The sequence below is a fragment of the Festucalex cinctus genome, chromosome 10, assembly GCF_051991245.1.
Source record: "Festucalex cinctus isolate MCC-2025b chromosome 10, RoL_Fcin_1.0, whole genome shotgun sequence".
Lineage (NCBI taxonomy): Eukaryota > Metazoa > Chordata > Actinopteri > Syngnathiformes > Syngnathidae > Festucalex > Festucalex cinctus.
The window spans coordinates 10221880-10248727 of NC_135420.1; the positions used below are offsets into that span (position 1 = coordinate 10221880).

The following is a 26848-nucleotide window of genomic DNA, read 5'->3' on the forward strand; positions in this document are numbered from 1 at the left end:
ATATTGTGGAAAAAAAAGCGCTCATATTCAAAACAGCACAATATTGTGCTTTTGTACAATATTGTAATATTTTGTAATTACAGTATTGAGGCAGTTACTTGCTAATGCAAGCACACATTGATCGCTTCACAAGCAAATTAGGTTCCCCTTCATCTGACAATTAGCATAGATTTTAAACACAGAAGGCCAAAACATCCCGAATGAAAATTAAATTACACTAATAAAGTAGCCACTAGAGGGTGCTAGAACTGCACAAATGGAAATCAACCTGACTTATTTTAACAGACGTGTTCCTTTTCAATATTGTGAACATGATGACGACGATATTGTGGCAGTTTTAATATCACGATATTGCCCTTATCGTTACATCCCTAGTTAATAATGTATTATGGTTAAACCCGCTTTCAGTGCGTGTAATGACCTGACACTCTCAAATGTCACTAGCAAGCTGTAAATCACTAGTGCACACACTTGTATTTATTTGAGAGAGTCTGAGACTGAAGGGTATGGATGAAAAGGGTAGACATAGCTTGTAGATCAGAGGTTAGAGATGTTGCTGCTTAATAAACCAACAAACTGTAGTAGCTAAGATTAACAACGTTTTCATAAAATTTCCTTGGGGATCAGTCAAATAATTAATCACAGAAGATGATACAGATGCACACACACACAACACCTTGCCTCACTGCCTTCGGCCGATTGCTCCTGCTGTTTTATAGCCTCACCTGCCACGATAGAGGGATGACAGCCACACTCAGCAGAAGGGAGTGAAGGAAATGGGAGAGGGCGGAGGTAGATGTGGTTTCGGCATGGAAGAAAGCAGAAATGAGTGAGTGTCCGTTGAAAAGGAGAGCAGAGATGAAAGACAAACCGTGCAACAGGTCCAGAGGAAAGCTGGCAGAACCATACAGTGAGACAAAGATGACCACATGTGCTCCCTTTTCCATGTGGTCATCTGCAATGTGGGAGCCATGTGAGAAAAAGGTGGAGTGCTTTTGGAAGCATACTGACTCTTGCAGGAGGTGTCGGATTGGTCGATTGGGTCCACAGCAGTAGTGGGGATAGTAATCAAAAGTTGTACTCAAGTAAGAGTACTGTTATTGTTGTTTTTAGAAAAATATGACTTAAGTAAAAGTAAAAAAGTTGGGATGTTCGATACTGCCTTTTTCAGACTGATAACAGTACAAAAACTCTTGAGTAGTCATCGATACCAATACCAAGTACCGATACCACTATGACACAGTAAATTCTGTAGTGTAATTTTGACTCTATTAGAGTAAGTTTTGACTAAGTTTTGATAGGAATAAATAGACACAGTTTTAGAGTAAACTATGATTTACACTAGGAAGACCGTAAAATGAAAAAAAAAATGAAAAAAAAAATAAAATAAAAGTCACTCAAGGGTTAAGGTTCGAACTCAGGACCTTCCACTTAGGAGACTGCCACACTACCACCTAAGCTATGCCCCTCCTACTGTTTGCTTTTCTCCATTGTTTTTTTTTTTTTATCTGTTGGAGTTAAGAAGATTCCATGCAATCATGGAATCAGCTGCAGCTGACATGAGCGATATATGAGCAGGAAGCAGGAGCTGCGTGGCTCAGGGTGTTGATCGGCTGTCCCCCAAGCTGAAGGTTATGAGCACGTTCCTACCTTGAGTGACTTTTATTTTTATTTTTTTTATTTTTTGTTTTACTCTCTTCCAAGTGTAAATATTACTCTAAAACTTAGTCCCTAATTTAGTCCCTATCTAAATATTTACGTTGGACGTGACCTACGTTGTTTTGACTTTACAGCGCCGTGCCTCATCTGTGGCACCTTCTTTTTTTATTAATTTCCTACAATAATCATGCCATTTTAAAGTTATTTAAAGTTGTGTTGTTGTTGTTACCTCCAGCGACGGACGCCTTCGAGCAGGTCGGCTCTCCATCAGGCGCGTCACTTTTTCTTGTTTAAATCTCCATTAGCTCCGCTCTGCTGTCCGTCAGCAATGAACGTCCGTGGGGGAACACAAAATATTGGTTCCGGTTCTGCTGCGCAAATGCGTTTGTTTGTTTTTTTAATTACTGGACAAAGTATTTTGCACCCTGCGATTGGCTGGCAACCAGTACAGGGTGTACCCCGCCTACTGCCAAAGCCAGCTGAGATAGGGTCCAGCACCCCCCGCGACCCTTGTGAAGAATAAGCGGTCAAGACAATGGATGGATGGATGGATGAAGTATTTTGCTGTAAATGTCGAATTTAACAGTGAAATCACGATATTGTAAAAAAAAAAAATAATAATAAAGTAAAACATATTGGGGAAACAACACAATACTATGTTTTGTACATAATGACAACAGTAACAAGGAAACAGTTGTGCCATGGTGTCAGCACTGGGATGAGGAGAAATCTGGCCAGTGCCTTTTCTTTAATGCAGCCCACTGAATGTTAACATTATCAAGAGTCCTGTATTAATTCTTACAAGTAATTTAGCTGTTTATGCCTAAAAATTGGTTAATTAAAATTTATTAAATAAAAAAATTTTTTAATTAAGATTTATTTATTCATTTACAAAATTAATTTGATTGATTTAATGAAAATAATTAAATGGGGAAAAAAATATAATAAAAACAGTAAATTTAACAATATATATTTAATTAAAGAATGTGTTTCTAAATAATATAATTTAAAATTACGGTAGTAGGAATTATAATTTTATTAGAAGAATAAAAGTATAATATACAACTCAATTTTACAATATATTTTAACTTATTTTATTTTTTTATTATTTCATACTGGAGTGGCTTGTGGCACATTTGTCCCTATTAAAATTTAAATCGAAAGTCAATGTTTACCATTGTCTTTAAAGCTGCAGTGTGTATGCGATTTATTCAGTAAGCATATGCAAACCACTTATGGAGGGCCATGCCATATAAAATCTTGCCTATGGTGCTATATTAGTTAAGCGCCGGGTCTAAACCAGCCGTTTTGTTGGTGGATATGCTACTGCCTCACACCTGGTACACATTATTATTGTGCTATTGTATGTGTGAGATCTGTATGGGTGTTTGTGTGTGTGTGTGTGAGAAAGATAGAGTTAAAAGGGGGGAAACATAAAAAAAAAAAAAAGGAATTTGAATGAGGGCTGGAGTTTTGGCTAAGTGAACTCCCAAGTGAGTTTTCCATGGGTTTGCTGGCAATGTGACACAAACCATATGTGTTGGTACAACATCTGTCTGGCGTGTGTCTTTGATATAGAAAGTCTGTGAATTGATGTAACGAAAGAACAGATAAAACACGACAGCTCATGAGACTCCGCTTACCAGTATCAGCTGTGTCATTATTGCTCCCCCTTGTTCCCTTATTCTGTAAAATGGACTACAACCTTTGTAATATGAAGTATATATAGTCCTGATTTATAACTAATGGTCTGGTCTCTGTGGTATATTGCAGGTAAGATCTGAGACAAATGTTTCATAATATGGTAATAATATATGATCGTCTTCAGTGACTACCTTCTTGAAGACGCTGGAGTTTGTGGAATTTATTTTTTAAGTTCATCCTAAAGACCATACAGTGTGTGACGTTAAAGCCCTCGCTCATCATGAAAGTGTTCAATGAAGTTGAGGTTTTTCCACACAAACCACCTTTGTGTAATCATTAAGCTGGATTTATGCTTCTGCGTTTGCTCTTGCGTTAATGACCGGCACACATCACGTGATTTATGCCAAGAAGGGCGACGTAGCTTTTGCGCGTACGCCACCATTTCTTGCCGTACTCAGCTTTTTTTTTTCTTCCCCAAGGATTATTTCTGTAAAGACAACTGTGTTTGTAAGCACAGGCGGCCGGCCGGATTCACTTCCTGCCCGGTGGGTGGACCCCGTTTGTGTGTGACTGTGTTTGCTAAGCGTGTTGTGTATTGGCGTAGTTACGGCCGACAGTTACCGTTGCAAATTGGAATTACATAATTGCTTGGCCTGATCACTGCTCAAACGTTACAATATGTATTTGTATGATGCAAGCACCAGGCATTAATTAAAAAACACAAATGGCAGCCAACTCTTTTTTTTCGCTTTGTTCATTTGTGGCTGCTCGATAAATCGATTTTGAACCTTAACCGTCTTTTCTGGTTAAAACGGTTTTGAAAATATTCAAATCGATTTTCAACCCCGCACCATTTTTTGGTTAATCTAAGCCGCCGTAGTTTCCGCTGCATTTCCGCTTCCTCCCACGAGCGTGAAGTCTTAACAACAACAAACATGGCCACCGGCGATTCTGCTTGGTTTGCCCAGGCAAGTGAACGTAATTATCCCTCAGATGCGAACCCAACTGGAAAATATAATTTTTTTTCTTCCCAAATCACCGTAACTTCTGAAACCTTTGCACTAGCAACGTAATTCCAACGGCTTCTGAAAGCAGAGAAGCGGAGCTTTATGTTGATACCAAATACGTTACGGCAGCTGGCAGATTGCCACGTATGGAGGAGGAGGAAGCGAAGGAGAGTGACACAGGAGACAGGTAATGATGCATATTTTTCAAATCACCGTAACTCCTGAACCGTGTCGGATTTCTATTGTAAAGATGAGGTGCTCATCATGTCAGAGGATCATTCTGTTTGTTACCTTCACTGGTATTAGAGATGCATGTTTGTGTTTGTTTAGATAAGGTGATTGTCACCTTACATATTATTTGTGGCAGTTTTGCACTAATCATGGATTTATGTTTAAGTAAGACCAGAAAGAAATGTTATTGGTAGCATATCACCCTGAGCCTGGATGCGTACCTACTTCACCTGACTTAATTATGTTTCAACTGGTTTATGCACATTTTTCTTTCATTAAATAGGTTTAAATAAGAACAGAGCTGAAGTCTGTTGTATAAGTAAGATGCTCTAGTTAATCCCAAGGGATTGTTCTGTGTTAAATTCACAGGCACTTTGAGTTCAAAGAAAGATAAATTTAGTTTAAATAACATTCAAAATATTTTTTTGTCATTATTTTTATTTTACAAAGAAATCGTTATTGGAAAATCGGGTTTGAGAGAAAAAATCGAACAGAGATTCCTAGCCAATAGCAGCCGTAGCAACACCCCCGATATGGAGTGAAACTACAGCACGTGTTTCAAAACACCTCGATGTGTCTTGTGCAGGCGGCACGGTAGTCGAGTGGTTAGCACGTCTGCTTCCCAGTTCTGAGGTCTTCGGTTCGAGTCCAGGCTCGGACCTTCCTGGGTGGAGTTTGCATGTTCTCCCCGTGCCTGCGTGGGTCTTCTCCGGGTACTCCGGTCTCCTCCCACATTCCAAAGACATGCATAGCAGGTTAATTGGGCGCTCCGAATTGTCCCTAGGTGTGCTTGTGAGTGTGGATGGTTGTTTGTCTCTGTGTGCCCTGCGATTGGTTGGCAACCAGTCCAGGATGTCCCCCGCCTACTGCCCAGAGCCAGCTGAGATAGGCGCCAACAGCCCCCGCGACCCTTGTGAGGAATAAGCGGTCAAGAAAATGGATGGATGGATGGTGTCTTGTGCACAAGAAGGCTAACGCACGAGCGGTACGCCGCTGTATCGTCTCCGCCATCGCCTCCCGCAGAAGTATAACGAGGCCTTTAGTTTTCATTCAGGCAGGAAACGGTTTATTGATTGTTAAGAATCCAGTCACTTGTGTGGGGTTGACTGCTGATCAATATCCAGTTATGGTCAGTAACTCTCCCATGAACCATTGACCTACTTAATACAACACAGGCATTAAACTGAAGTTCAAAAATGAGAGCGGTAATCAGATTAATTTATACATTATATATAAAAACAACAACAACAACAACAGCAATTAACCTATTCAGTGACCATGAGATGCCCATCCCTAGATTTTACAGTGGGATACAGCTATGGATGTTCAATAGCACCTTTTTTTTCAGACGGATACCAGTATGTGTACTAGTACTTTTGCTACATAAAACTCCCCCCCCCCCCCCCCAAAAAAAAAAAAAAAAAAAAATCAATGGAAGATCATTTTGAAAGAGGTTCTGTATATCCCAATGTAGCATTTTTCCCTTAAAAATGCATGAAATTAATGACAATTTTCAATTCTTCTCATTTATAGTTCCTGATCATAAAAAGGCCACAAGAAGAAAGCTGATACTGGTATCGGCTGCCATTGCAAGTACCAATACCTTGAAAATAAGGCTCATACTCGCCCATCTCTAGCTACAACAATGTGTTTTTGTGTACACAGTATGAGGAACTGACATGAAGATTTACAACTTCCTTGGAACAATACATGTTATGTCCTGTCTAAACAATGACCCAAATGAAATGTATTAAAAACATGTGGAGGGGAAATGTGAGTATAGTTCTAACATATGTTTCCAAAAGGCTTTATGAGAGATTCAAGTAAAGTTGAAATGATTGAATTTAAGGTATGACATGATTTGAGTTTTACATTAATACAAAACAAAATTTTATAATAGTAAGAAATGAAAATCATACCGTATTTGATTAGAATGTTTGTTAACATATCTCCGTCAAATGGAAAATTTTCTCTCTTAGAAAAAAAAAAAAAGAAAATGATGAATATGATTTTAAAGTGGTCCCAAATTAAATACAAAATATGTACATTTATCCCTTTTCTAAGTTTGCTGCCTGTACTTTCGCTCGCTGAGCACGCGTTGCTGAGCCTCAGGCTGGGGGGTGCTCGGGCATACCTCATCAATCTCTGCACTTAAGGTCGATCAACCAATAGGCGAATAGCTCAACACACTTAAGACCGCCCCCTCATTTGAATAACATTTCGACCTGGCAGTACGGCCCAAAACTGCCAAAGTTAAAAATAAATGACAAAATAAATAAATAGATAAATAAATAACAAAAATAAATAAATGACTAAATAAATAAATGACTAAAAGTGAAAATAAAAACTGATATAAAAATGCAATTCAAAAATTAAATATAAATGTACTATTTTTATTTTCACTTTTAGTCATTTATTTATTTAGTCATTTATTTATTTATTTAGGCATTTATTTAGTTTGAATTTTGGCAGTTTTTGCTCCTCCATACACATGAAAAGGCTTATCTAGAGACCCATGTTGACCTCCATAGTCCTGAGATTTACATTTCATTGCATTGTGGGGCAGTGATGCAGATTTGTAGCAAAGAATGGAAAATGGCAAAAATGAAATATGTCTTCTCGCTGAGAAAAAGTGATATAAAACCTTGTGAAGCTGAACAGCCAACACAGACACCCCAGATAGCAAAATGTGGTTGAATCAACGTTGAAATATAGTTCGGCTTAAGTGTTGAATCTACGTTGAGATCTAACGTTTAAATTATACAGAAAGCGCAAGGTTGATAAAATGTTGAGTCAACGTTTGCTTTCCAACCATATATCACTCAATATCAATGTCGTTTCAACCATAATCTAAATGAGAATCTACATGCATCTTTGGTTGATTTTACATTGAATTCTAACGTTTAAATTAAACAGAAAGCGCAGGGTTGATAAAATGTTGAGTCAACGTTTGCTTTTCAACCATAAATCACACAATATCAATGTCGTTTCAACCATCATCTAAATCAGAATCTCCATGTATCTTTGGTTGATTTTACATTGAATTCTAACATTTAAATTATACAGAAAGTGCAAGGTTGATAAAATGTTGAGTCAACGTTTGCTTTGTAACCATATATCACACAATATCAATGTCGTTTCAACTATCATCTAAATCAGAACCTACATGCATTTTTATAGTGAATTAATGTGAGGAATAAATGTTTTAAGTTAATCATCATTTACATTGGAATTTACATCTAAATGTACATTATTATTATTACTATTATGCACATTAATATAGAACTACTTTTTTAAACTAACAAAAAATATTGGGTTAGTCCACTAGAAAAAAAAAAGTTACCGTATGTTTTTCACCTAGTGTTTCTGCAGATGTCTTACAACTTACTTGGATGTATTATTAGCTTGTTGATTTCCTTAACCATACTTCCCCATATGTATGAAAATCTTAGGACAGAAAATATGTTTAATATTCAAACATTTATTAGAAATCAAAACACAGTACTTTGTAACTGAATTCTGGGGAGAATGGAGGCAAAGAAAATAACACCCGTTTGGTTTCTGCCTCAAATAATGTTTGTTTTTATTGTATTATTCTTTTTCTTGACAAAGGAATGAAATAAACATGAAATGAACTGTAGGAACATCAGTGTATAAAGCGGTAACCATTTCACTTTGACTGTACGTCAGTCCATAAAAAGACACACTAAATTTGACTTGCGTTCGCAGTTGCGTCCAAGGCACTAGCATTGCTTGGGATGCCACCGTTACGCTAATGAGCAAAACGCAGCCAATGCTTGACAGTAACACCAAAGTCCTGCTGAGTCAGTGTACGGTCAAGCTGTCGAGCAGCAACTGAAAGACAAGATTACAAAAGAGAAGAGAGTTAGTATCCAATACAATTTATTGTTTTAGAAAAAAAGCTGTTCTGTTGTTACAGTAACTATCAGTAAGTATTAAGTACCACTTTTTGTTGAATTTGACAATGTTGGTAAATACATGCGATGTCAATATAAAAACCACTGTAGATTTATTTTAGTTAATTAGGACAATTACAGAATGTTGAATGTGCAATGTAACTAGCTACTAGCATGAAAGTGTGTCGTGTATAGTTAGGTACATTGTTTATTTTATTTTCTATTTTTACGACGACTTAAAGAGGGTAATGGTCAGAGGCCATTGTTCAAATTAATAGCACAAAAGGAAAATGAAGTCTGGTTATTTGGAACGTCGTTAACTCGCTGTCTAGCTGGTGAAATTTAGAAGCTTCGGAGCGAGGACAGCATAAAGATGAAAAGGTAAGGGGAGTAGCGGTGAAGAAAAAAAAAATACTGATTTTTACTGAGCTAAAGAAAATAATGTTGACATAATTTATTAGAAATTATTGACTTGTTTTGATAGCCACTGCTGTTGCAGGCAAACCTTGTGATCCAATAAAATATTTTGCAAATATATCGAGTTGCGTATGCCTAAGCCAGGTCATGCTGCACCTCCACAAATAATGGTGCGACTAAATCCTGTGCTGTGCGAGCAACCAAAAATGTTACTCGCACCAGTGCTAGTAGTGGAAAAGTTAGTGTAGAGCCCTGGCCTGATGGAGTCCATCTTGACTGCAATATATTAATGAAAAGACAAAGATACATATACTAATTGCTGTTTTTGTGAAGTATCAATGATGTTTTTTGTTTTTTTTTTCCATTGATTTCGAAATTGACCATTCTCTAATTAATAGATAAATAATGTCTATGTGGAGCCGCACTTTTAAAATGTGTCTTTTCTTAGTGTTTTTTTTTAAAGCTTTTTCTGGGAATTTTCAGTCATTCAAAAATATTTTTGGACAATTCAAAACAATTTTTCAGTTATACAAAAATGTTTTCGGAGAGTCAAACCCTTATTACGAGGTTTCGGGTATTGGAAGGATTCTGACTCCATACCCCAGGTGGAGTGATTTTACACAACAAAAGAAAGCAGCTCAGAACATTCTGCTCAAAAACAACTCTGTGTTGTAATAAGTAGTTTACATAGGCGATAACTCACCAAAGATACAGTCTTGCATCACTGTCTCCTTGAATGCCTTCTTGCCAATGCAACACTTGTCTTGCTTCCCTGCCCAGTTGTATTCATTTAACAGCCCAGGGCATTTGTCATCACAGTTGCCATCATCCGTCTGATTAGGTTGTCCGAATTGGTGCCTTCAACGACAGCCAGGTGATTAATCTATGAGAGACGACATTATTATTATTATTAATTTAATTTTTGCACTCAACTTTTGTTGATAGAATTCTCCCGATGCCTGAAGATTTTACTTTTAAGTAAATTACATAACCTTTACTAATTTTTGCAATATTCATATACATCACCCCCTCTCCACCCCCCAGATGACTAACTAAATAACTAAATGACTAAAACTGAAAATAAAAATAATACATTTGTATTTCATTTTTGAATTGTATATTTTTCATCCGTTTTTACTTTCACTTTTAGTAATTTACTTATTTATTTAGTCATTTATTTATTTAGGCATTTATTTATTTTGAATTTTGGCAGTTTTGGTCCTCCATAATTATGCCTTACAAATTGGTAAAAAAATAAAAATAAAATAAAAAAAAGTGTGCTAAGATTTATGATGATTTGGTTCTACAACAGTGGCCTTTGAAAAACTTACCAACTACGAATACAGTATTTCCCTTTCTTCCGGTTGGTCCCCAAGCACCGCAAAAAGGGTTGCCTGAAACAAACAGAAGACCCTGTTCAACATTTTTTTTCACAATGTGATTGTGTTCTTTCATAATCATAGTAGTTATTATTACTCACAAGTTAAATTAACAATGGGTCTAGGTACCTGTTGTAGAGCTGTAATTGTGTTTGTAGTCTTGAAAAAGTGAGTTGTGCACCTAAACAATATCAACAACACAGCATGTAAGTTTCAAACTTACTGTACAAGTCAGCAATGTGTTACCGCAATAATATCATCACAATCATGTAGTACAGTGCGCAGAATCATTTACCTGTCTTGCGCTACTCCTCAGAATGGATTTTGTGGACAGAACATTTTGAAGAAACACTCAGAGCCTGAAACCTGAGCACAACCGATATTCTATTAATTATTATGTTATCTTATATTATGAATTCTGAAAACATACCAACATTACCTTAAAAAAATGTGCACTTTGCCCTCCTCTTCCTCCTTATAGGTAAGACAGACCTCTGCATGTTCTCCTTCCCCATTAAACCTGTGCCAAGTTATATTCTCTGTCACTAATTTCAACATTTGGATGTGGTGAAAGGTAGTTCACCTAAGCTTTCTTCAGATTCTTAGAAATGAATATTTTTAGTGTTTGTTTACTTGTTTACTTACCAAAGAGGTTCACCAAGCTCTGGCCAAGGTACAACATGCCGTCTTAGTTTGAATAAGTAGTAAATTACTAATTAGCCATCTGGTTTCGAAGACGCTGGCACCACCTGTACGCCATGTGACTCGTCAAAACAGCACAAGTTACCTGTACATCAACAGACAACAAATGATATTAAAAGCAACAAAGTACAACATTTACACCTTTGTTTTATTACAGTGTGAAAAAAATGTGTTCATTATAGGCTCAATAATTAGTAATTACTAAAAAATACTTTTACTTCCCTCAACAAATAAATATCCTGAAGCATGATTCGACTAGATTTCGTGATGAATTAAGTTATATACAGAAGTTAAACAAATTACAGATAAACCTTACATTACTATACAAGTGGACTTAATTTACTTTAAAAACTAAACCTAAAAGAAAACGCTATTCAATGTTCTATCTTCAACTGTTAAACCAGCCTGTTAAAAACGACTGAAAAAAAGATACATTCTTCATGTAAACGCTCCTGTAGCGCTTCAGTGCAGTTCGTTAGCTTACTAGCATATCAACAACATAGCACACAGATAGGCTTGTAGTAACTCTCATTGTTAAGAGGCCGTCGGAATTAGCAACTTAGCTTCAACGTTTAGGATCATTCGAAACAATTTCTTCACTAAAACCACCTCTAAAGACCAATATGCTTAGCGACCCAACTGACAATGGACATGGTGATACATATTTGTTTTATTTAATGTAACTTTTACCGACCTGAAACACAGAACGTCGACGTTTGGATTCCCGCTCTTAGCACGGCTGTCGGCAATTTGAAATTCTTCTTCTTCTACGCTGTGTATGACTGTGTGTGTCAGTCTGGTTAGTAGCATGTCCCGCCATCTAGTGGCGTACTGTGGAACAGCGATCCAATAACGTTAGAAAGTACAGTAGATATTTAAATCAACTCGATGAAATTAAAATTGTATGAGATATATAATAGATTTTTAAAACATAACCTGGGAAATGTGTGTAACGTATAAGTCATTCCTCTTTTGTATTTTTTTTAATATAATATTATGCACACAATGTACATATCACACAGCACTATAAAAAATACATAATTCAAGCTCTGCATATTTTACAATACAAGCTGAATATTATCCCAGAACAATGTAATATTTGGTGCTAGTGATAATTTGGTACCTTTTTATATGATTATACTCGCAGTGTTGCGTCTCAATAAAATAGCTTCATTACAATATTGCCCCCTAAAAGCTTTACCTCTGAATCAGATTTCCACTAAATGTAAATAATTATCTCTTTCATATGAATATTCATAGTTGTTTTTATTTTAGAATTGTTAGACTTAAAGTTTATGCGTTGCAGGTTGAAACAAAACTGGTCAGATAAAATGAGATTTTCTCTGATCAGCCAGTGAGTGCACCTAACTAAATATTATGGCATTGAAACTATTAACGGGAAAATTTAGATAACCACACACGCACGCACGCACACACCAATGTCTGTGAAGTCAATTCAGTAGTTGTGTCAATATGAAGCCATAAAATATCAAATGTAAAACATAGGAAAATTAAATACTTACCCTTGAATCGCTACAAAGAAATGGTGAACGCACGTTCGAAGAACTTCTCTCTGGAAGCTTCATGAAAGTTCGTTCACAGAATTCACACACAAACTTTGATTGTTTGACCAGAAACATATTGAAATGTCTGTGTGATGATGTATTAAAATTCTTCTTAACATCTGTTATGCAAATAAGTATGTGTAAAAAAATGTGTGTAGAAAAAATAAATAAATCTGAAACTGCATTTAAGAGTGGGACAAGACTGGCTATACATATGTGGCTCAGAGTTGTAAATTGATAGCTGGGCCAGATGCGTCACACAGCAACTGGCCCACATCCTGTTTGCCAGAGTCAAGCCAGTGCCACCTTTGCTGCTCCTGGGCCATGTTCGGCCCACATGCCTTATGCCAGTGTCGACTGAATGCCACCTGTGCCGGACTTATGCCGGATGTGGGCACATATTTTTGATGACTGGGCTGAAATGCACAAACTAGAAACTCTAACGTGTACAGTTTATTTGGTGGAAATGCCAGGTGTTTCGAGTACATTCAAATAATTTACAAGTTTTGCAAATACAGTGTTCCCTCGTTTTCCGCTGGGGTTAGGTACCAAAAAATACCCGCAATAAATGAAATCCGCAAAGTAGTTAGCTTTATGTTTTATATTTATTATAAATGTTTAAAGACTCTAACACCCCCCACCCACCAACCTGTCCCCAAAATACTTCCCCTCCCCCTCTCCTAGTCAATTTCTCAGCTGAAGGGAGAAAAAAAACGTGAAGGGCAAACATAGATTCAACGTTAATTAAACATTGACCTTTCAAACGTTTTAATTCAACCAAAATACAACGTTGATTCAATGTTATCTTTTAAACACAAACTTCAATGTTAACATAATGCTGTTGAATCAATGTTGATTGACCAATCAATCTTCAACCGTAACCAAAAATCATCCATTTTAACCCTAATTCAACGTTGAATAAACATCTTTTGCTATCTGGGACTGCATCAGTTGGAAAACTTTTCAAAGGATGGTACACTGGTTAAGCGATGATAAAAGTGGGTAGAGTTCACAAACACCCAAAGAAACATTATTTCATCTATTAGTAGTATTTTAACGTCATGATAAAAGTATGCCTTATTCACACGTCTTAGTCAAGACGAAACAACTCAATAGTTGCTCGGACACCAAATAACAGAACAACCTTGGAAGTTTAGCAGACAGAAACCCGCCAACTGACATGATGTCAGACTAGAATGACGTTAAGGGAGGTTAATTAAGTGTTGTAGTTAAACAACATTGTGTTCACTTACCTGTGCACAGCGTCTGTGGTTCTCACACCAAACAAGAACTTGGTCACTCTAAGGGAAGAAGAAAAATGTATTCAGATTTACAAGGATAAATAAAGCCTTCGCTTACAATTCTGTAGTCAGCTCAGAAAAGGTCAGAGCTAAAAGTCGCTTGCCTCCGAGCTGAAATGCCAAAATGCCCATTTCTTTCCCAAACCAGTCACACATTTTATTATGCGATTATGTGTGATTCATATTTTGTTTGTTTTAATTACGGGTGACACATTGTGCCTTTTTAATTTGCAAGGAGAAAAAAGCAAAATACTGCTACTAAAAAAGAAAATTGCATAACCTGAACCATCTTGCAGACAGAAACCAATATGCTCTGAATGCAAAGTAAATGGCTGAAGACACTAACTTACGTATGAATTGTGTGTGTGCGCGCGCACGCGTGTGTGTGTTTATAGTTATTGCTTGGTGAGTCAAGTGAGCCATAAGCCTGCACACCATTGTGAAATATACTGTACTTAACATATAGCTACTAAGAGCAAAAACTAGCCTATACAATCCTTGGACCATGCAATAAGTAGATGCCATCAAAACAGTTACACTGTCATACTATATACACAAACAATTTGAGCCTTGTGGTGCTTGTCAACATTGTAACATTAAAAATTTTAACAATTTATTTTTGTAATGATTGTTAGTATGGACTCTATGCACAAATAGCCAAAACGTGTTTCCGAGAAAATCTCTGAGTGCACCGCCCTTTCCGGTTGTGGCGATTTGTTTTCCTAAAGAGAACCTTGCCAGTTGTCAGCGTTTTGGAGTATATTTTCGTCATTGTATCTTATGAGTGTGGTTGCGTGCATTTGTCAAAGCATCGAAGAAGAGGAGAGACGACAGTCCATCGAGCAATCACTGCTGTGTGCGCAGATAGACAGGTTTAACTCTGCCTTGTTTTTTCCCCTCTTATGCTGACCACCGGAGACAGTTTGTTTTAACTTGTTAACATTCGCACGGATAACTCGATCGCACAAGGGCGCCGTTTGTTAACAGTAGAACCAGAGCTGTACTTTAAAGTTAAACTTTCATGTGTGTTGTGGTCCTTTACCTTGTGTTGGCTTTGTTATAATCCAGGGGTCTCCAAGTTCGGTCCTCGAGAGCCCCTATCCAGCCTGTTTTCCATGTCTCCGTCCTTCAGCACAGCTGAATCTAATGATCAGTTAATCAGCAAGCTTTGCACAAGCCTGATAACGATCCTGATCATGAATCAGGTGTGTTAGTGGAGAGAGACATGGAAAACAGGCTGGATAGGGGCTCTCGAGGACCGAACTTGGAGACCCCTGTTATAGTCCCTTCCAGCTGACATCACTGCTTAGCTCCTGCGGCGCCTCTCACAGGGCAAACATCCCATAACAAATTAATGTATGAATGTAGAGTGCCTGATTTTCGGTGAGCGTTTTCGTTAAAAGGTGGGAAATATGTCAACTGTCACAAAAAACATCCCGAGTAGGACACTACATTACTGCGAATCATTGAAACTAGTTGTTTGAAGCCGCTAGCTACAAAAAAAAAGTTGCGTCGTAGTTTCACGCTAGCCACCGTGCTAGTCTTTTACTCCTCACTATCTTTTGCGGGGTTTAGAAAGGCTGCTGGCAGCCGAAAGAATGCTCTCTTCTCTCTTTGAGCCATTAGAGCATCCATTGGCCGCGCACAAGTTCACCAGAGCATTGGTCGCTGATTTATCAACTGTTTGACCTATTTTCTAGCTCACAGCTCAGTTTTCTAATTCACTCGCATTGACGCGCTGACCCCACTGCTAGGGATGCACTTCAATGTGACGTCACATTGGGTCTATAGCACGGATTAACAGCTCTTTGTGTCGTACTGTATAAAAAGAGGCAGACGGCAACTTGGCTTCGGTGATGTCTTTACTGAACTGTTTGCTCTCAACCTACATGTCAACAACATACCACAGTGCCGCCTAGCGGTCACATTAACAACAATACACCACAGTGTGCTGTTATTCTGTTTACAAAATCTGTTTCTGCCTTCCTGGCGTTTTTACTTTCATGTGCCTGTATGTATATTATTCCCATGGTGCCATTTTATTGTATTACAAACATGAAAAAAAAAAAAAGCTTTCCTAGCTACTCAAACGGCTTGTATTTCCGTGTAGTAATCATTTTAAGCAATTACGTCATTACCAGAACTCAAGCCGTCAAAATTACGACTCTGGGAGACCTAATTGGTAGTTTTAAAAATTCTGATAGACATAGTATTGTAGCAAGGGGATTGTAGTTTTACATCACATTAACAATGCGTTCCGCTGAAGTCTCCCCGCACCGGAGGGTTGGACGCGCTCATCCGGCGAATGCGGAAGTGATTTGTGCATGTAGTCCATTCTACAGGTCTAATCAGAAGTTCTCTTAAACATGTATTTTTTTTTTATAATAGCCAACAGGGGGAGACTCCACTTGATAAAAAAAAAAAAGAGGTAAGAAGAAGAAGCAAGATTGTTTGTACAAAATTATTTTATTACTTTCAAGATGACACTTTGCTTTTAGTTTAACATATTTCTTACAAAAAATGCAGTGAAGTGCAAAGTCAAAATGCAAGTCATGTTAGGCTCCAAACCAGACTGAGTGATGTCACATTTTTTTAAGGACAAAACAAAAATATGTTTATTTTCTAAAAATAAATAAATAAATAAATAAATAAATAAATAAATAAATAAATAAATAAATAAATAAATAAATACTGTGATTGGCTGGCAACCAGTCCAGGGTGTACCCCGCCTACTGCCAAAGCCAGCTGGATGGATAAATAAATAAATAAAAATACAAAATTGGCATAGCACCCTTTTTACTACACTATCGCGTATGAGCTCGTGTATGCCTGTGTGTCTGTTTGAGTGTGTAAAAGGGTAGAGATAATCCCTTTTAATGACCACTGCACCCTCTCCTAAGTGAGCAGCGTTTAGCCTAATTTAGCTTATCTCTTTGTTTGAAGACACACTTTTCTATGTTTCTCCTTCAATAAGCAGGCATTGCAACTCTGACGTGAAGAGCTAAAGGGTTAAAGTTGGATGTTCAAAGGTTTGAGATTAGGGGTGAAGACTGTATTTAACTTTAACAAAGAGAATCTAAACACTACGGCTGTGCACGAATCGGTGAAGACTCGAAATGTGATGCAAATTGGCCGTGAAGAGCAAACACAGAATCAAAAAGTTTTGATCCGATTGGAGTATTAAAGTAATTTACACCCATAAACAAGCTAACTGGGTTGATTTCATGGCTTGTTGTCACACATTCCATAACCTGTGAATGAGTCACCGGCATTTCACAAAATTTTCCTCCATAACATGACAGTAGTAGTGTCACCATCCTATTGTACTCCCTCAGGATTGAGTTTATGATGGAACAAATCAACTCACTGCTTTTGGTGCTTTTGGCTTCAGTTCGAAATTCCTTTCATTTCACAGAATGCCATTGTAGTGGTGCCAGATGAATGTAGTCGACCTTGTATTATAGAGGCTTTTATACTCTGCTCAGATCTGCACGCTGGAATTCTATCAATCAAATGCTGTGTGATGCTCAGTCAGGATGGCATGAACACTTGTGGTTAAATGTCCAACTGTCTTCTTGTCTTTAGAGTGATCTAAGACAAACATCATAATGTATCCTTTTTTCCTCCTAACTGTTCCTAATCCAAATACAGTAATGAAGACTGTGTCCCAGTCTATCTGTCACTCTCTTTGCCTTTAGTGCACGATTTACCCCCATGGTGTGTCCTTACAGTCTCATATTAACATCAACTGGGGGGGAAACGCAATAGACCTCTAACATGATAAATACTGTAGATACTCCAATCAAACAGCAAAAGACAATGAAGAGGAGAGTTAAATATCTCCAGATTTTTGAGGAGGCAATACAAAACATCAATTCTCTTCATCTTTTTAACACTGGTTCTTTTCTCTCTTACGAGTCACCACTGACTTACATCTGGCATCTTTTCTTTCCCTAACCAACACAAACAGTAATAGATAGATAAACAATCAAACCACTTCTTGGTAAGGATGTCGCAACAGACAATAGACTGATATCCGCTTTCCTGTTCATGTCCAAGATTCTCAAGAAAGTTGCCCTTTTCCCAACAATTATATGACTTTTGACTTTCTTCAAAACAACTATTTTATTGGAGGACTTTCAGTCTGAATTTTGAATGTGTCATAGTAGTGAGTCAGTGCTAGTGAAAGAATGATCTTGTTACCGCTGACAAATGCCGCATCGCCATTCTTTGACCTTCGTGCAGTCTGACACATTTAGCCGTCACACAATTTCACAGACTTTAGAGGATGTCATTGCTATTAAAGGAACTGCCTTGAAATGAATAAATCATACTTTTGAAATATAGTTATAAGTATCTACTGTATGTATGACATTGATCATTCTTATGCTGTTTTCTGTTTCAAGATTCCACCTCAAAGACCACTTATATGTTTCTTTGGGAACTTGTGCAAACATTTATGGTATGTGCAGTAACAAGATTGCCACCATGAACACAATTTTCCTTGATTTAAGACACTCTGGTAAAGCTAAAATCCATTTAAGTAGATACCAGTCAACCTTGCCTACCTTAGCATCAAAGGAATTACTGTATATTTTTAAATATGTCCATGTTTTGTTTATTTTGAGATGCTTGTAAAAAAAAAAAAAAATCTAATTTCAGGCTGAGCTCATGACATTTAGGGTATGTTTATGGCTATGTGAAAACAGATCAAATTTGACCTGAACAGTAGTATGAAAGACTTTTCTTGCTGGTTTGCCAGTTAATTTCTCTCCTATTGCTCTCTGTCGCTCTCCTTGTGCCTACTGTCTCTCTCCTCCGCCATTCTAACTCAACCAAACCAGCTGAGGCAGATGGCCGCCCTACACTGAGCTTTGGGTCAGTTTGAGGTTTCTTTCTTTGAGGGAGTCTCATTTATTCATCTAAAATTAATGCATACACATTGACACAGAGAGGTATGCACAGAATGCTGTAAGTGATGTATGACTTTAATCATAAAGCTTAAGACTGATTTATACTACTACTACTACGCAAGATGGTAGTCTACAGCAGACTTAATCATAGACATGCCATAACATTAACTACATGGCCACCCATAACTACTGGAAAAACTGAGAATTGCTCACGTCATGGTGTCACATTTCCATATCCAAAAGGAAAAACTCAACAAATAAATCCCAAAATGACACCACAACACCAACACTTAAGTACAAACAAACACACATTAGGGCTCTGGGTGTCTGGAGTTGTGCTGTAGTAATATTGTGCTAAGGTAACAACAGTGCTCTTCTTCAATATGTCGCAGAGCTGACCCTTTGAATTCATGTTCCTATCAATTACAGTAATAGTGTTGAGATGACTCACTTGTTAGATAATAATCATTGAAAAGTATTTTAAGGATTTTATTGAGTTCAGGAAAGAGGAGACGTTTCTCACATTTTTTTAAGTTGATGATAAACAACGTTCAAAATCTTTGGTGGTAAATATTAGAAGACTAACTTGAGCTATCAGATAATACAAAAGGAGGATCCTGTGTGACGTATTGTTTATGTTTCGCCCATTGCATCATGGGATACTGTGTTGCAAGAAACAGCGTGTTTTACATGTGGTTCGATGGTTTTGCACATTTGGAGGAGGATTATTGCTGCATTCGAGGATGGTCGGAAGTTGGACTTTTCCGAATTCAAACCAGGAAGTGTGTACGAGAACGCCCCCTTGAACTCGGAAATTCCACTTGCGAAATCGGAAGAAAAAAAAGGACCCCGACTTCACCGCGGACTACAATGTGACCTCACTCTGAATGGCAAAACACAATTTACTGGAGTATAAAACTAGATAGCTTTCTTCATTAATAAATATTCGCCATAACTTCATGTAATGTAACGTACGTGACAGTATTACCGCTATATCCCTGCATGAAATTATACGGTAATACGGTAAACTACTTAACTGTCTGGACTGCTTATGAAATAAGATTAAAACAATAAATGAAGCAAAATTGCAAAAAGGTAAGTTTTCTGGAGGTCAAATTGAGTTTTGAGGACCAAAATAAAAAAAAATTTATCACTACCCGCCATTTTGGTTGTTTAATTTCACCTCGAACGTTTTGAGGTCGGAACTGGGAAGTTTCAACTCGGATATTTCCGACTTCCAACCATCCTCGAATGCAGCATAAGAGGTCGCATTCCCATCGAAAGGGGCTCCGAAAAAAGAAAGAAATGGCTTCAAGCGATCAGGAGGGTATAACGTGACGCTCAAAGCCTGGATTCCGGCTGATGCTGACAGGGTTTATGAGGTTCACTTTATTACCTGTAAGTACTTGTGACTATAGATTTGTTATTTGGAGAGGATTTAAAAAAATAATAATAAATCGAGTTTGTGCAGTATAAAATCTGCTGAGTCATATTGTTTTCACGGTCTTATTCAGGTGTTCCAAAGCACCATCGACAGCCACCTTGACGTGTTCCTCGTCTTGAAATTGGGCTATCCTGGATCGCTAAACGTGAAGGCTAAAGAAAAAGCCGCCCCATGTTACGGAGGATTAAAAGGCAACGAGTATCAGAATTGTGTTGTGGATTTCAATGAATCAGACAAAATATATTTTTTGTGCCTAATTTTATACTTGAGTGTCCACATCTTGTTCATTTTATCTGAATAAATATTACTTTCTGCATCCGTGTTTTGTTACCTGCTAGCTTCACTTGTGTACGCAGTAGCCTAGTTGTAAGTCCTTAGAGGATCCTCTTATACCCAATATGCCTTTCTCTGCTGAATTTGGATTAATGAAGGGAGCCCCTTTGATTGGCCAGGAGTCGGCAGTGTTCCCTTCCACAACGGTGCACAAACGGAGCAAACATTCTCTTTTACACCAAGAAGATAACTCCACCCATGCGCACAGTTGCACTTTATGCTAGACTTACACTGGCCATGAAACCTGGGACCTCACAATAAAAGTCGTCTTACCTATCTGAATATCAGGTGTATCCACATTAAAGGTGTTTATGTGATAAAATCTGATTGGAATGGCAGGAAAACATTGACATAAAAACACAGAGGGTGCACACTTCAACATGTGCACATTCAGTTTGCACATGAACAGCTGTGGACAACGTTTGAAACAAAACTGAGATATAAATCACACTTGGACCAGATGCATCAATAAAATGTGTGTGTGCCAGGGACAAGGAAAGTAAGGGTGCATGTGGGTGTTGTGGTTACTATTTGTGGTGAGCTGCGGTAGAAAGTCTATTTAACATGAGGCATTAACTGAGCAAATCAATCCCAGATGACTAGAGACAAACACCACCACGCCATGTGGGAGTGTGAGTGCACGAATGGTTGGAAATGTATCATGACTAACTTCCACTCACCAGAACTTAACAACTTCTTCCCAAAAAGCTAAGTTGAGGTCTAATCTTTCCCGACAGAAGCCCTAATTAGCTATATATATGTGTACCTTGGTGATTGGGTTTTTGCAAGGCCACATCCTGAAATACAAAGCATCACAACAAGTGTTTGATGTCTTTCTTTTGGGACTTCTTCTAGACGCAATTTAGAAATGAAATGAAATCCACCTCACTCGTCCACAGAGCTCAAAATGCCTGTGCCTTGGTTAAATCTATCAAAATCACATGAGACCCCCTGCACCACAATTTAGACCTGCTTTAAGCTGATCTGAATTCTCGTCTACTTTCTGTCACCAAATTGTCAGGTGTGCCGGGGGCATGTAATAAAAAAAATAATTCCCTCAGTCTGCTGGAACACCCAGTGAGGTGCAACACGGTTTGACAAACTTTCAAACACTAAAGTAGATGTGAAAATGAAGATGCACCAGGTTTTACGCTGAGCACACGTGGGCCTGTCTAACAAAATGGGGCCCTAAAAGTGAGCCCGCTTACACACCTAACTGTTGGTGGTCTTAAATGACAGCAGATTTTAATGTTACTTAAAACATGACAGGAACCAAAGTATATTCCATCCATGCCATCACAGCACTGTGGCACAATGAATTCAATAACAACAACACTGCATATGCATTGGCATTATCAGTGAAATTACACTGACACTAGCCATAGATGCTACATTAGCAGCATGACAGTCATAATGGGATGTTTGCTATAACATTTAAGGCTCTATTTTCATGCAAGCGGCATAAATCCGCGCAGAAGCAGGTTAGACCAGCTGCTCAATTTGTGCCGTTGTGGGTGTGAACACAGCTGACTTCATTGACCGCGTATTCCCTTGAAATGTGGCACTCATGCAATTTACATGGCAAAATCTTCGTGCATTGCCGCTACACTTATCTGGTATAGTAAACAACGTAAGCACTCAGCAAACCTCCTCATTAAATACAGGTTGAGCTGTTATAATAACCATTGGCAACTTAATGGGGAAGTCAACTCAAAAAAAAAATATTGACAATATGTTCTATGCAGCCCCACTAGTCAAAATATGGCATTCTGGTTAATATTGCGTTTATGAAATATGAGTTAAGCAGTAAAATCCAATAGTATTTTATCAATATCATAAGGCGGGTGTCGAGTGAAAATGACATCACACTTGCTCAGGTCTCAGGTAACAACAAATCACAACTCAGCATCAGAAAACAGGTGATCTGTGATTGGCCGTGGCCTGAGCCCCGAGCAAGTGTGATGTCATATTGAGTCACTCAAGTGGCAAAATAGCCACCCCCTGAGATGGATAAAAACAGCTGGATTGTGCTACATAACTCATATTCCACAAATGTGATAATACATGTAATCATAATATCATATTTAGACTAGTGAGGTCACATATTACATATTATTGTCAAGAAATGTTTAAGGTTGACTTCCCTTATTATGTCTGCGGACCTCGTGAATCTAACCTCGGCAACAATAGTTTGTCTGTCCTTGCCCCCACCCCCACCGTGCCCAATAGCTGCATGCCAGCCAGAAGGTTTGATGCCCACTATTGTCATATTTATTAGCCACATGCCCACAGAGCTCAGAATCTGTCTGCCTATGCCCTGATCAAATTCAGCAAAATGAGGTTAGGCTACCTGCGCCAGTTTTAGACGTGGTCTGAGCAAGCGTAACTATAGACTGACTTTCAGACTTGCATGAATGCCTGCATGAATTTCAGGATAAACCAAAATTTGTGCGTACAAATCAAAGAAAACAGAGCCCTATATGCTATTACCGGTATTTGGAAGTCTTTTTAAAAAAAAAAAAAAACAGTAAGAGATGATAAACTTAACTGTCAAGCAGAAATGTTGCTAATTCCGCAAAGGTTGGGAATCCTCTGAGCGGCCTGGGCTCCCTTCACCTCAAAAGGCAAATGAAATGTTCACCTTTTTTTATGCTTGCTATGTTGCTAGTCATATGCCAGTGGTTGGCAAATGAGCAATGTGTATTTTTTTCTATTTGGATTTGGAGAGTTCACATTAGCTATAGCAATGCTCCTGAAGCCCAAGCTAACAAGAGTGCAAGACTGCAGCAATGTACCCGCAAGTGCAAATAGTTGACACCTCGTCATTCAAGCCTTACGTCTCAAAGTGGTTGTTTTTGTTTCAAAATCAGGTTAGAACGTAAAAGATGGGGCCAGAGGGTGGCTGATTTTTTTCACAGGTCATTTTTATCATGTACTGTCAGCTCATAATGGCAGTTTAATGACAGTGGAGTTTTTTTCAAAAGGCAAACTTCCCATTTAATCACCTGTTGATGTGCTTATGCATGCTCTATCGTGCCAGGCTATCTCCAACTCTTCCAACAGCTACGGGGCCAGGAAAGTGTACCAAGCTCGAGCAAAGCACGGAGCACTCACACTAATCAAACAACCCAGACAGGAGTGAAACATGTCCAAGTGTTTTATGAATTGCCATGTGTTACTGTTGTTTTCATTCTCTGCCTGTTCTATTGATCAATCAGTGGATTACAGTATGTCTAGCGTTATCCTTTAGGCACTGTACCATTTTCCGTTGGTAACCCATTGGAAATGTGCCAAAAATAATTCAATTAGTCTGATAAATAACTGATACAGGAGTATAGATTTTCTCTTAAGATCACATAGACTGACAGATAGACAAAAGCACCTGTCTGCGGGTAGCTACCCACCTCAATTTCTATCTCTCTCCAGCCTGGCTTCTCGCCTGACTGAGCCTAAGCCAGTGCAACCCGACCTTACCGTTGTCTCTGGTCTTTTTCAGAGCGTGACTGGTTGGTGGAACGACCTCTGGTCTGATTACCTACCGCAGACAAACTGGTCCATACATATCGGTATACACAAATGTTCTCCCTTAAGACAGACGGTTGATTCACTCGTACTGGTTCTCAGCCTTCGCTCGGCCCATCCAGCCATCAGCACAACAGACATATGAGTGTTTCACAATCTAATCTACTGCGTATGAAAAAAGAAAAAAACTTGCACAAGAGGCTTGATATATATATATATATATATATATATATATATATATATATATATATATATATATATATATATATATATATATTTATTTATTTATTTATTTTTGGGGGGGAGATGTTGTTGAAGGAGTGCACATGCACAGAATTGGGAATTGTGACACACAGACAAAAGGGCTAAAATTAAGGTGTGACACCATACTAGAAAAAGTATTGGAAAATACAGAGAGGCGGCCGAAGGAGAGGTGCTGGGATTCACATTCTATTGGCTAGCCTCTAGCCACACACACTTGAGCGAGCCACAAACACAGGGTTCACCGACAGAAAGCCAGAGGAAGAATGTATGCTTGAGTCAGTGTGTGGTGACAGGGGAGGATGAGAAAAACTTGATTTTCTCCTGCTATTGTTAGACGTTCTGGTGATGTTATCAAAAGTGTTTGTCTTTCAAATGTTATGGTCATTAAGTCAGGGTGTAATCTTCCAACTAATCAATCAATTTGTCAGTTGGCATCCTACAAAAGCTTCACGAAGTGATACTGCTCACCAGGTTGTATGTTGAAGCACTTGATACTCTTGAATGCTTATGCTTGCCTGTCAATAAATATAAAAGCATAGTGCCTAAATCGAAGATGAGCGGTTGCTGAGGCAAAAGCAAATTTTTGATTTAGCAGTTGGCTGCACCTGAAACCACGCCCTAATTCTCGCCACTTCATGTATAACACACGAAGTAGTTTATGTAGAGACTGCACACATTTGATGTATTATAATTTACACATTATCTAGTCATCACCCTCAGATGTGGACCACCAAATATAATATATACTTAACGTGTTACTCAAAGCTCATATATCTTCAAAATTATAGTTAATAAAGCAGCACTATATCACCCTTGGTAACATCTAAAATATGTGTCAGCATTGGGGGATTTTGTGCATGACATGAGCATCACGTTATTTCCATGGCGGAATATTTGAGGGCAGTGGATGGATAAATGCACGCACTCAGAAGACACCCAAGTGAAATGACAGAGGATAAATACAGAGTATATAGAAAACGTGGCATGATTTCACACAGCAGTGGACAGTTTGCTGCAGAGTGCACCGCAGAGTTTCGTTGACAAACTGTAAACAAAGTTCTGCAAGGCTTGTGGCGTATTGTTGCAGACAAAGTGAGGAAATCCTGGTGGTCAAACCACATTATGGGCATCAGCTAAAAACAGCAAACAAACTCACACGGGCAGCATTACGAAGTTGTTTCATGTTGTACATGTGACTACTGCACTCCACTTCGGAAAGTGTTCCCTTTCTCACACCTCCATTCCCAGCACAAACACACACACACCTTACTGGAAGATAGTCATATAGGGGCCACTCTCATTACCCATGGCACAGGTGGGGAGAGTCTATTCTAAAGGGAGGACCGTGGTTTTATACAGTACGTCAACATGTGCCCCCACCCCACTATTACAACCATTGGGGCTGAACTTTGTGGTTAATGACTTTCCCACCCACTACACACCATGCACATGTTGAAGTTGTTAACGATAAGTGGCTTTTCAAACTTGGTAATGTCCTAATGTCCCTGTTAATCTAGCATTCCAAACAACAAAGGATGCAGTACATGGGACAGAAATTTGAGAAAAGTGACTCATTTTGTCAGCTATCAACATAAATAAAATCGTGTTTCAAATACACCACTAAGAATTGCATGGTCAAAGATTGTACAAGATGGAAAAACAATATCTCAGTGAAACCACATTAGATGCAAATAACTAAATAAAGATCCATAATTCATATTAGATAGATAGATCGATAGATAGATAGATAGATAGATAGATAGATAGATAGATAGATAGATAGATAGATAGATAGATAGATAGATAGATAGATAGATAGATAGACAGACAGACAGACAGACCTGTCATCATGGGTTAGACAAAAATTGATCAATTGATCAGGAAATGTGATATTGATCATCGACTGACCTGGAAGTGTCTGAACGCGGCGGTAATCTGGGTCATGTGCAAGGTGAGACACCTGGAGGTGCATCTGGCGCTGTTCATCTTCTCCTCAACATCCTCCTGCTCCGTCGAACTCCGGCGAGCGCGCGTCTCCGAGAGGACCGCGCACAGGACCACCAAGAAGGCCCGACGAACTGACATGACAACGGGGAAAAATAGGAATTTGAATGATAAAATTGGAAGTGGGAAGTTCGCTTGTCCAGCTCTTCTAGCTGCCGCTATCTCTTCGAGTGGTTAGTGCCTGCCAGTGCCAGCTAGCAGCGAGGGATCGAGCAAGCTGCTCCTCGTGGACACGCCCACCACAAAGGCAAGTGCAGCCCCCGGGCTTTTAATTTTACACCTGCACGACAAAACTCTAGCAACTGCCCATAAAATACAGCAGTCATAGATATACATTTAACGGCATTCCAACATTGGTAGGACTAAACGGACATGGAGTGAGTAAGCAAGTTGAGCCCTAAGTGGAATCTCGAGTGAACTCTTGGAATTGTGGAAGCGTGTTCATCCACTGAAACAAACAAGCCCGCCAAAACAACCCAAATTTGAATGGATGGAAAGTCAGTCTGAACTAGGGCTGCACGATATTGGAAAAACATGCGATATGCG

The 26848-nt window shown here is 38.5% G+C and overlaps 1 protein-coding gene and 1 long non-coding RNA gene across 5 annotated transcripts in view; both read right to left on the reverse strand.

Moving 5' to 3' along the window:
• Positions 1–26488, reverse strand: part of anos1b (anosmin 1b) — a 109002-nt gene extending 82514 nt beyond the window's left edge. For 2 of the 3 annotated variants that reach the window (XM_077533303.1, XM_077533306.1), the window contains exons 1-2: positions 26207–26488; positions 13775–13822 (exon numbers count right to left, since the gene is read on the reverse strand). In XM_077533303.1, the coding sequence (XP_077389429.1) occupies positions 13775–13822; positions 26207–26383 (225 nt within the window). In that variant the 5' untranslated portion in view covers positions 26384–26488. Of the gene's footprint in view, positions 1–13774; positions 13823–20785; positions 20879–26206 lie in introns of those variants that run through there. The other variant, XM_077533305.1, reaches the window with a different exon arrangement.
• On the reverse strand, positions 8095–11905 carry LOC144027622 (uncharacterized). 2 transcript variants are annotated; one of them, XR_013285499.1, is made up of 8 exons: positions 11651–11905; positions 10900–11041; positions 10694–10774; positions 10550–10620; positions 10384–10435; positions 10207–10269; positions 9579–9758; positions 8095–8396 (listed from the first exon to the last, which is right to left on the reverse strand). It is a non-coding gene; the product is annotated as an uncharacterized LOC144027622 (long non-coding RNA). The 2 variants fall into 2 exon arrangements; XR_013285498.1 differs by having other exon boundaries at positions 10900–11905.
• Positions 26489–26848: the final 360 nt, after the last annotated feature.